Source organism: Macrobrachium nipponense, chromosome 39, assembly GCF_015104395.2.
Source record: "Macrobrachium nipponense isolate FS-2020 chromosome 39, ASM1510439v2, whole genome shotgun sequence".
In the NCBI taxonomy this organism is placed as follows: Eukaryota; Metazoa; Arthropoda; class Malacostraca; order Decapoda; family Palaemonidae; genus Macrobrachium; species Macrobrachium nipponense.
The window spans coordinates 954,482-967,440 of record NC_061099.1 but is presented as its reverse complement, the minus strand read 5'-3'; the positions used below and the strand labels follow the sequence as shown (position 1 = coordinate 967,440).

At 36.0% G+C, this 12,959-nt stretch overlaps 1 protein-coding gene across 1 annotated transcript in view; it reads right to left on the bottom strand.

The window, feature by feature from the left end:
• Positions 1-12,959, bottom strand: part of LOC135209993 (glycine receptor subunit alpha-2-like) — a gene marked incomplete in the record, with an annotated part of 455,240 nt that overhangs the window by 100,635 nt on the left and 341,646 nt on the right. Inside the window, 1 exon segment of the mRNA XM_064242724.1 lies at positions 1,401-1,963. Coding sequence (XP_064098794.1) covers positions 1,401-1,441 — 41 coding nt within the window.

Sequence of the window (12,959 nt, the reverse complement as noted above, 5' to 3'; positions counted from 1 at the left end):
ATATATATATGACACAACACAGTCAGAATTATACCTAGGAAGTTATATACATTCTTACATTATATATATATATATATATATATATATATATATAATATATGTATATTGTATATATATATATATAATGTGTAATATATATACGTATATATATAATTAATATATAACTGTGTGGGTGCATGGTTCTTTGCTTTAAACACAACACAGTCAGAATTATAGCTCGGAAGTTTATATACATTCTTACAATTATATATATATATATATATATATATATATATATATATTATATATATATATATATATCTATATACTATATATATATATATATATATATATATATATATATATATATATATATATATACAGCGAGGGCCAAAAGTGGCCTCACAGTTATTCATGAACTGTTTCTCATTCAAAGTACTCTTCAATAGAAAATTAATACTGTGCCATTAATACATGCTACTTATTTTTATCCTTTTCATGTCACTCATTCTTAAATATGCCATGTATTAATGGCACAGTATTAATTTTCTATTGAAGAGTATTTTGAATGAGAATCAGTTCATGAAGTAACTGTGAGGCTACTTTTGGCCCACCCTGTATATATACATATGTGTGTGTGTGTGTGTGTGTGTGTGTGTTTATGGTTCTGTTATAAAAACAACACAGTCAGAATTACAGCTCGGAAGTTTATACACATTCTTACAACTGACGTCGCAGAGAGCGAACGCACCGAACAAAGAGCAAAAGAGAGAGTCCGAGAAAGAAATAAGCCTACAGGTAGTACTATTCTCCTTTAATTAGAAATGAAATGAAATGTTTCGCCAAGGCCATCCAGCATGACAATGGCCTTACGAATATCATTTATGTTGGTAGGAAGCCTTTTCTCGCCAGCAATGGAGAAGGAAAGTTATGTAAGTGCACTATACACACCAACAAATAATTAACAGACATTTTCCACTTCAACAACGGAACGAAGATATTATCATAATTATTTGTTAGTATTTCTTTTTTTTCAGAGGCTTAATGCAAGATATTAGCATAAATATTTATAATTATTTTTTTCATTCGAAGCCTTAATGCAAGATATCGTAAGTATTTATGAGTATTTTTTATTCGGAGCCTTAATGCAAGATATTATCATAAGTATTTAGAGTATTTTTATTCGGAGCCTTAATGCATGATATTATCATAAGTATTTGATATTATCATAAAGTATTTATAAGTGTTTTTTTTTAATTTGGAGCCTTAACGCAAGATCTTATCATAAGCATTTACGAGTATTTTTTATTCGGAGCCTTAATGCAAGATATCAAAAGTATTTATAAGTATATTTTCATTCGGAGCCTTAATGAAAGATATTATCATAAGTATTTATAAGTATTTTCTATTCGGGGCCTTACCTTACTGTATGAACGTGCGAAGAGAAGACCAGGGCGGCCATGAGTAGGAGCCCAGCCTTGGAGACGGAGGAGGAGGAGGAGGAGGAGTTGGAGGAGAGGAGGATTATGAGGAGGAGGAAGGAGAGGAGGAGGCTGCGGTAGAACGGCAGTAGTACATGACGCGGTTCATAATCTTACGCCTTGCGGTGGGTACTTGTTTAATGCGGCCTTCCCTGCTGCTTCTGCTACTGCTGGGGGCTAACACCTCCACCTCCTCCCCCCACTCACCCTCCTCCTCCCCTACCCTTCTCCTCCTCCTCCTCCAACTCCTCCTCTCCCTACTGCCGGTCCACTTCCTGGAGGCGAGGCTCTCCCCCCTCCAACACCTCCTCCTACTCCTACTCCTCCTCCCACCGGTGACCCAGGCGATGTTTGCTCCACTCCTACTCCACCTCCTCAGCAGAGGCTCCTTGGAAGCCTCCTCCTCCTCCTCCTTCTCCTGCTGCAGCCGCTGGTGGTGGTAGTGGTAGTGAAGGTCTCTCTTCGCCTTCATCTCTAGGGCGTCTGCTGTGCTCATTACCATCCTACAACAGAAGGAGAGGAAGAAGAACATCAGGGAAATGAAGATGAAGGAAATGAAAAATAACACTACATATAATCTATATATTATAAATAATGAAATGCAAGATATCCAGCTCACTTTCTTATTAAAATTTCTTTTTTTAAAATTATTTTAAGCATTCTTATCCAGTTAGAAAATGCTGAGATCCGTGTTTGATATCACTGAGACAAAATATGCTTAATTTAATCTGTGGCATTTGTTTTACCTGTAATGCTTTTCTACTTTCTATATTTCAAGGTGCAAGACACATCTAAACTAACACGCAAACACACACACAATATATATATATATATATAATATATATATATATATATATATATATATATACGTTTACTTAATTTACTTTGTCTTTATGGCAGTATATACAGAAAGACGTTATGTAACAGATACACAAACAATTGCACCTTCGCCTATAAATAAATTCCACGCGTGTATGTTCCTACTACGTAACTTACCTCTATTCATAATTTACAAACTCTTGAAACGGACGTTAATGACTGTGATGTTATATTCATTTGCCCGCTTTTACGTAAGTAGTTCCTGAATAACATTAAGATAAACGAATAGAATACAGATTTTAAGAAAAAAAAAAGAAGGCCAGGCGCTGGGACCTATGAGTTCATTCAGTGCTGAAGGGAAATTGACAGTTGCCCATTAAAACAATTGATAGAGAGTGGAAAATCAGATGGAAAGAAGAAAATATGAAAGGCGGTCCAGTAAAAGGAATGAAAGGGGTCGCAGCTAGGGGCCGAAGGGACGCTGCAAAGACCCTTAAGTAATGCCTACAGTGCACCAAGTGTGGGAAGATGAATTTCGGCAAAGAATCCCAAGAGAATCGTTGTCGTTGCTGGAAGTTCTACAAAGAAAGTTTCTGATTATATCCATAAAGTTTTCGATTCTTGTTATCCCTGAAAAAAGAAGAGAGATGAGAGAGGAAAGAGAGAATAAAGAGGAGAGAGAACAGGACAGAACGAACGAAGGCAATCAGGAGAGAAGGGAGAAAACAGATGAGAGAACAAAATCATGACAGAAGAAACCTGAAACATGAGAGAAGAAAGAAGAGAGAAAACGAAAGAAGGGAGAAGACAGAAGAGAGAATAAGAAACGAGAGGAGGAAAGAAGAGAGAAGACAGAACGAGAGAATAGGAAAGAAGAGAGAACAAAAACATGACCGAAGAAACAGGAAACATGAGAGAAGTAAGAAGAGAGAAAACGAGAGAAGAGAGAATAAGAAACGAGAGGAGGAGGAAGGAAGAGAGAAAACAGAACGAGTTAATAGGAAAGAGGAGAGAAAAGAGAAGAGAGAAAGAAAACATGACAGAAGAAACAGGAAACACGAGAGAAGAAAGAGGAGAGAATAGGAGAGTTGAGAGTAGCAAGAAGAGAAAATAAGAAACAAGTGAGAAGGAGGAAAGAAGGGAGAAGAGGAAAGACGACAGAAAAGTAGAAAATGAGAAAGTAGAAAAAGAAGCGAGACAAAACAATAAAGAGAGAAGTGTGTCCCTTTAATATTGGCAGTTCTACCTCGCTGCACGTATTATTCTTCGCAGAATAACAATGAACTCAAGTTTTTAAAAAAATGTGACATTTTGACAAGAAAAAAATAATAAACAAATAAAAAATAAATTCCATTCGGACCAGTACAGGAAAGTTTACCTATTCTTTTCCATTTAATCACATAAACAAACATCTATGAAAAATGATGCCGCAATTGTTATGGGGTTCTTGAATATGCTCCCCTCTCTCTCTCTCTCTCTCTCTCTCTCTCTCTCTCTCTCTCTCTCTCTCTCTTCATGTTTTTCATATTTTCTCTCTCTTTATTTTCGTTTTTTATATCCCCCCTCTCTCTCTTTCTATTTTCACTTTTTTTATATTTTCCTCTCTCTCTCTCTCTCTCTCTCCATTTTCACTTTTTTCATATGTTCCTCTCTCTCTCTCTCTCTCTCTCTCTCTCTCTCTCTCTCTCTCTCTCTCTCTCTCTCTCTCTAACTTCTACTTTCACTGTTTGCATATTTTCCTCTCTTTCTCTCTCTCCCTCTCTAACTTCTACTTTAACTTTTTTCATATCCCCCTTTCTCTCTCTCTATCTTTGGAGAGAGGAGAGAGGAGAAGAGAGAGAGAGAGAAGGAGAGGGTCTTCTCTCCAGTAAACAGAAGAGAGAAGAGAGAGAGAGAGAGAGAGAGAGAATGTTTGCTTGTTGCTCCCCCGTCAAAATAAGTTCCTCCTTTCGTAACTTCCATTCACCTGTCATTTCACCAGTCCGTCAAACCCACGAAACGATGGACAGATGGATCCTCTGCCTTTGTTTACGTCTTTCCACGTAGGCTATCTGCTGGGGCCGTGTGCAATCTATAGTAATGAGTTCTTCTTCTTCTTCTTAGGTGAGTTGAGGACGAATTAAGTAGTGGTGTATGGATTTTGGTCACATCAAATAATGAATACTTATTTACTGGGTATACGTATTCTATCAATTTGCACGTAAAAGCATGTATGTATAATATATATATATATATATATATATATATATATATATATATATGAGACTGGTAAAAATGTTCTGTTATATAGAATTCCATCTAATAAAAGGAGCCCATAAAAACGCCAAAATATAGAGAGAAAATACTATATTTAAGGACTGCTGTCTCTCTCCTCAGATAGATGAATGAGAAAAGTTACAGAAAAGGTGGTATTTATACCAAATGATCCATCCACAATTTTGCCAATTTAGGTCACTCCCACTGATACAAAAATTCAGTGGAAAATATTCTTTATATGATGCAGTATATAAAATGAATTTCACTGTACAAATAGACAAGACCTGACACTCAGAAGTGAATGTGTCAACAAGAGCTTGGTTTAAGGTACGTATAGTAGCCCAGTGGCAAAGCTGTGACCTTACATGCCCTAAGGTCCACGCTCCAATCCCTATCTACACCACAACAGTCGACCACCGCCAACTGTGAAGCAAACTCACTTCATGGAAAAAGCGACCTTATTCCACACATACATACAAACAAAAACACATGTATACAATATGAAACACATTAGCAGAAAAAATTCGAAGGAATTCGAAATTAAAAAATTCGAATGAATTCAAAAATAATTTCCATTAAAAAACAGGGAACCAATTATCAGCGCTCGCGGCATTGTACAGAACAACGCACATAAAAAGTCTACGGTATAATAAACGAGTATTTCAATTACTGTCATTAATTAGGAGTTCGGCTGTCTGTACTGTGCCGTGATTGTGCGCACAACATTTACACAGTTTATCAGTCTTTCCACGAATCAGGAACCATTTTGATAAAAGAATTTTCCACACTCTAATAATGATTTGTCAGCGGGGGCCGTTTGCCAAACTAAAATGATAAACCAGAAATGAACGACCGTCTCTTTGAACGCTGCCCATTTCAGAGGACCTGAGTCTCTCTCTCTCTCTCTCTCTCTCTCTCTCTCTCTCTCTCTCTCTCTCTCTCTCTCTCTCTCTCTCTGTTGTCCGTTCTTTCTTTACTTGCTATCTACCTACCTCCCTCTCTATGTTCACTCTTTTCACTCCGTCCTTTTTTTTTCACTCAAAAGAACCGGACATAATTCTATGAAGCACTCACTGAGTGCATGCTCACACGCACTTTATTCCACCGAAGCAAATTTTGCATTCTGGTGTTTGTCCAAGCAAACAAGAGCACGGGATGACCCCTGAAAGTCAACAAATAAAAGCGATTTCTTTCCGTGATTCAGATTATGCTGGTTATGTACATACGGACGTATCTATATGTTGAATTGTAAACAACAAGGAAACGGACTGATCCCAATAACAAATATTTTGGAGTGTGTGCAGGTGAAAGCGCTTGCTTTGTATTTGCGCGTTGTTTGTGTATCTGCTCAAGCGTTATTGTAAACATGGTACTGTTGAGCAAAGCCTGTTTGTATAACAAACATACGACTGCATTACGTCTAGGTAAAAATGATTATTTATATATATCTATATATATATACATATATATTATATATATATATATATAATAATAATATATTATATATATATAATTATATTATATATAATAATTAACTTTACGCTTTTCTCAAGAACTATGCTATCATATGCATGTGTAGGAGTGTAATCTTGTGTAAATCATATGTGCGTATGTCTCATATCTGTAAAAATGCATATGAAAACATAACATACACACACACACACACCACACACACACACACACACATATATATATATATATATATATATATATATATACATATATTACTATACATTTCTCAAGTACGCATACTACCACCCACCTGTGTAGGTGTGTACACCTGTGTATCTCTCACGCGTGTATACACCTCTCATCTGCATAAATTCGCGCGTGTTCCCAATCAGCGAAGTAATTCCACTGATTGGCTAATGACTAATTCCTGAAATTGCTATTGGCTAATGCAATCCGGGCGAGTTGCCAGGTATTGTATATACAGCACTAATTCCCGTCATTAAGCTCGCTCTTACCTTATGCAGAGCACATGCTCTACAGCGGACGTTGCTAATTTGTTCAAATGAATCACTCCCATATAACCTTTGCTCTCCCGTCACGGAGGTGATAGGAAAATGATCAGTGCATGAATTTTGCGTCGTTCATTATCGTTTCAGATAACTAAAGCAGGTAAATATTAAAGCTATTATAGCCTTCATAATTCGGATTGCTCATTATGCTTTGCCGTAATTAAGGCGACAATGGTTATATTCAATGATAATGAGAAATTAAAAAAAAAAAGTTTTTATTAATCATCACTAGTTCATATCAATTGACGACAAACAGCTAAAATATTTGCTTAACGTACATGCAAATATTCATTAAGTGTTATCAATTAGTTTTGCTTATCCTTTATATATAATATATATATATATATATATATAGTATATATATATATATAGTAATATATTATATTAATATATAGTGTATGTATATATGTATATATAGCTATATATATAGATACGTGTATATATAATTGTCAACACCAACTTTTGTCTTTATCACTGAATCAAGAATAAACCAAAGTAATTACTATCGCTTAATAATAACAACAATAATATATATATATATATATATATATATATATATATTATATATATATATGTATATGTATCAATATATATATATATATATAGTCTATCTAATATATACTATGTATATGTATATCTATATATATATATATATATATATATATATAATATTCTTGACAAACTAAAATATTTCCTAATCGAACTGACAAACATCAGCATGTGACGAAGGTTACTTATTCCCTGCTCGTGATATTTCTAAAATACTCGACACACACTTCAGATAAAACTTCGTTGGGACAACTCGTTGTTCGCGGTTCTGTTCCTTTCCGGCAATTCTGTCATGATTTTTTTTATTTACTAACCGCTTGCTTTTATCAGTTGTTCAAACAACATAACCAGAGCCTATACCTATAGTGTTGTTTTTTCAGGAGCTATCTTGTAATCAGCTTTCACCTTCTTCTTTATCAATGACTTTCAACTGTCTACCTCTTATCTTCCTACTTTAACTTAAGATTCAAACTTGTACTTTGCTCCCACTCAAAATTATACACACACATATATATATATATATATATATATAATATATAGTTATATATATATATTAATTATATATATATATATATGTGTGTGTGTGTGTGTGTGTGTGTGTGTGTGTGTGTGTGTATGTAAACACAGACTTACAAATATACGTATATGTTTGTGTATATCTATAATGTATATATATATACATAAAACAAACTATATTTATATATACATATACACATACATGCCATGTGAGTTGTGCGGCTCTCAGTAAGTCGACAAGACCTTAACAAATATTTATGCGCTCTGCCACCCTAAAAACCAAAACGATGGCGCGTCTTATGCTTAGGGTTCAAAACTATCAAGACGGCGAGAAAAAGAATCATCACCCAGCTTCCGTGACTGTAGAAAGATGATCTGAGATGAAAAATACCCCAGATAAATGCTTAAGAAGACGGATGAACATCACTCAAGCAAAATACGAAACAAGACATCGGCATAAATGATGGTTTGACGATCGTAAATAATTGATCCTTCCGCTTCACGTATGAGTGACGGCGTAAAGATCGTACCTGACGTAGAGACAGCCAAAAATGAAAAACAAATAAATTCAAATATGATTGTTTGTAGATACCAAATTGCTAAATAATTGATCTTTCCACTTCACTTATGAGTGAAGGAGTGAAGATCGCATCTGAAGTAGAGACCTGCAATCAAAGAAAAATAAAGTAAAAGGAAATGAAAAACAAAAATAAAATAAAAACAACACAAAATGCTGGGGAAGATCATGAAAAATGGAATGAGGGGAGAGAATAACTTGAAGCCGGTATGTACCAAGGATAGAAAATGCTAATGAGCATGTATTATGACTGTGGGCGACAAGAGAGTGTGGAGGTTGTAGGAAGGAGTTATGTAAAAGTTAGTAAGGAAATATATATGTACGTATTTATATAGTATATATATATATATATGTGTGTGTGTGTGTGTGTGTATATGTGTATATATATAGTATATATATATATATATATATATATATATATATATATATATATATCTTTCAAATCAGAGGACATGGAGTTACCAATAATTGACCTACCCAGACACACATGGCATATATATATATATATATATATATATATATATTATATATCTATATATAGAATATATATATATTATATACATATGAGAAAGAGAGAGAGAGAGAGAGAGAGAGAGAGGTGAGAGAGAGAGAGAGAGAGAGACTTAAACACCTTCCCTATACTTTACTTCGCAATTGAAAAGTGAACCCCAATCCACACAACCAAAGCAAACACAAAATAAAAATGTCGTGACACCAAAAGTAAATGAAAAACAGATAAACAAGTAAATAACTAAAAGCAAAACCTAATTACTCTCCTCCAACAATAACTGGGTGCAGCCGTATTGGTAATTCGGTGACAGAGGTCCTCCTCCATCACAATTAGCCGCCAGCACTATATCACCAGAGCTGGGTCCTACACTCGCCACTTTGGCTAAACCCAATAAAGTTTTTTTTTTCCTTTTTTTTAATAGGTCGTACTAATGACCATAAAACGTAATACATTACCATTTTGGAAAGTCATTAAGTACAGTATTTTAGTATTTACTTGTTTGTATTTGGTATGTATGAAAGTATGTATTATGTATTTATGTACTATGTATGTATGTATCTATACATATCTACAAATATATATACATACATACACATATATATATACATATATATATTTGTATCTGAGTATTTTTACTATACATGTATGTATGTTTGTATGAAGGCATTATGGTTCTAACAGAGGGTGCACTTGAGTAATTAATTTGTGAGTATTCATATCAAATACTCATCAAGATACTAATATACAGGTAAGTTTTGACTAATAACTTCAATAAATAAGTCATTCAATAAATTATGTAAGTAAGCCTCAATCACCCTTCCTAACTCTACTGGGACATCCCATACACGTGTCGGGATGACAAAAAAAAAAAAAAAAAAAAAAACTGGGGCACAGGATTCATCTAATGACTATCCAGATATTATATATGTATATATCTACAGCTCTGAAAGATCTATGGACGTATTGAAAAGTGGGGTGCTTGTGGTCTCCAACCTTTTCGTAAGATCAGGAGAGAGGCAGGACCTCTCCATTCAAAACCAGTGATTTGGTTTCAAGTGCCGACTCCCATCACGAAATTTAGTTTGAAACTACATGAAAGGTCTGGAGGAGAATGTTGACTGGAATGATTCATTCATTTACTTACTCTGCAGTTTATCATATATCAACCTACATCTTAATTAAAAACTGAGCCGAAGTTTCTTCGAAGCAATCGAGTTTTCTTTGCAGCGTATAATAATCATGAGCAGCGGCTCATGAAACTTTCAGCCACGGCCTAGTGGTGGCCTGTCCTATAGCGTTGCCAGACGCACGATTATGGCTAACTCTAACCTTAATTAAAATAAAAGCTACTGAGGCTAGAGGGCTGCAATTTGGTATGTTCGATAATTGGGAGGTGGATGATCAACATTCCAATTTGCAGCCCTCTAGCCTCTGTAGTTTTTAAGATCTGAGGGCGGACGGAAAACGTGAGTGCTGACAGACATATAGCCATCTCAATAGTTTACCTTTACAGAAATACTTTTACAGAAAAAAAAGAAATTTCTTTTTCCTACTTGAAAAGGATACGGTTCGCTGATCTTCTGAAATGAAGAGCCTTTATCAAAAATGATTCATAAGCTATCAATCGATGTGTTTGGAGCCGAGTTTGCAAACTGGCTTAGAATAATTCGTCCAGATCGATTTATTAACAGTTATTTGGTCTCTATGATAACTAGGGAGTACAGATTCCTCTGGTTAGTAGCTATGTTGTGCCTTCAGATCTGACATGAACAATTAACAGTAAAACAATATTAGGAAAGTTACAGACATGGATAAGAAGAGACATAACATCACGTCACATAAAAATTATAAAGACGAAAATGTTATAGCCACTAAGCAAAAAGACGAGAGCAGATCAAATCCTCTTGCTAAGACGCTGGAAGAGAGAGTATAAAGAAGATAACGATCTTAATTCAGGAAGAAAACCAAGGAAAAGGACACAATTCAAGTTTAAAATAAGAGATAAAACCATCATTTATACATATCGCCTCCTCAACGGCCGTTTAAACCACCATCATAACGCGATCATATCGTAAAAGAGCAGCCTAACAGTCGACAATCACGGCTCCGGCCCAGTCAACAATCCACAATCACGGCTCCGGACCGTCAAAGCCACGAGGGTAATGGGTCGTTAACGCTCCCATTAAAGGCGCGCGTCTTAATTCGCCCTGGAGATGTCTTCGCCATCACGGTAGAGTCAATGTTGCGATGGGGCGCTTTTGTACGAGTCGGAGGGAGGCGAAGAACGCGATGCGCAAAGATGCCACCGCACTTCTGCTGCTGCGACTTTACGAAGACATTAATGACGTTTTTGCACTTTTGACTCCGCCGTTGCGACCCGTAGGATCGAGGAAGGAAGAAGCTCTGATGGGTCAGTGGATGAAAAGGGGAACTGAATGGAGTTTTTGGGGCGTTGTAAAATAGTGAGTGGATAACGGTGCTATGCTAAAAGGAGATAATAGTGTGTCGGGTTAGTTACAGAAAATTATAGTCTCTCTCTCTTCTCTCTCTCTCTCTCTCTCTCTCTGTCTCTGTCTCACATACAAACATAATATATATATTATATATATATATATATATATATATATCATATATATATATATACAGAGAGAGAGAGAGAGAGAGAGAGAGAGAGAGAGAGAGAATTTACCAGATGCTTATATTGACGGAGCGAAAATGTCACTAAAATGTCACCCATGAATAACCCGAAGGAATCTTACCCGCAGGAGGGACAGACGTATCTTCCACGGTCGCTCCCAAAGAAGTCCTCCGATCCCTTGTTACTATTTATTCAATCCACAGCATTCTAAAAGAACTACAGCATGAGATGAATGGAACAGCTCTCTCTCTCTCTCTCTCTCTCTCTCCTCTCTGCTCTCGCTTCTCTTCTCCTCTCTCTCTCTCTCGCTCTACTCTCTCTCATAAACATCACAGGAATAAATATACAAATTTAATTACTAGAATTCTGAGGAATAAATTGAAAAATTTAATTACTAAAAAATTCTGCGTAAACATATTCCCTAACATATGCAATATATAAAGTACCGTAAAAATATAAATAAATATGAACAATAAGTTTCGTTCCTGAGACGAATTTTGCATTTTTATCTGGGTGTGTGTGTGTGTGCATTCAATCCCTTTAATATTTACAAGCCCAAGTTTGCCAAGTAAGCAAGCCTGATGGAGCTTACCAAATGTTCAAGTGGGAGGGGTGGATGGTGGCGGGGGGGAGGGGGTTGACCCCTATCCTCTGTAATGCCGGAACGAAATTTTAAAAAGGCCATTAATCAAGAAGATAAAAGCAATAACTGACAGCGTAAGACCGTGATGGACGACCGAATCGAGACACGCACTTCGGCGTAATGAAACTTCAATAATGTAGCTTTTAGATTTATGATGGTGGGAGAGAAAAGAAGAAGAGAGAAGGAGGGGGGAGGGGCGCTTGTCTAAACCCTTCAGTCTTAGTCATCAACGTCTTAACGGCACCGTTCGATGCGTATGAAGGTGTCAGAGAGAATTCTGATCCAAAATGTCAAATTTAATTCGCGTGAAAGATGACGTTATCTTGTTGGGTCGAGACGAATTCGGCGAATTTGTGAGTAAGTCCCTTCTGGTCCGTTTCAGCTTCTGTTGTTCCAGAATATTTACTTGATTTTTCTGCGGTTACGTATTTTATGGTTGATAGTTACCCAAGGAGTTTAGTGTGGCTTTGTTGCTTTAGTAACCCGAACTGATAGCAGCCATTGTGCGGAGCATTGTTTGCTCAATTTCCCTAATAAAATCCTGATTTAACGCATTTAAAAGAACGTGGAGATCAAGTCCACAATATACAGAAATAAACTTCAAATGAACTCAAAATAACTAAACCCTCCTTTGTGCTGAAGAGAACCAGTCATCGTGCAGAGTATTGCCGCGCAATTTCCTAAATAAAAACCCCTGAATTAAATAATTTAAAAAAAACGAAAAAAAATACGGTGAATCCAGCACAATGTATATAAGTGAATAATCTTAAAATAAAACTCTCAATAAACCTAAAATAGCCAAACCTTCCCTTGTGCTAACAGGAGCAGCCATTGTGCGGAGCATTACCGCACAATTTCCTGAATAGTCATGAAATACCCCATTACAAAAAACAAAAAATATGGGGATATGTATATATAAATAACCTCGAAATAAAGTGGAAACAGTCGAACCCTCCCTGAGGCTGAGAG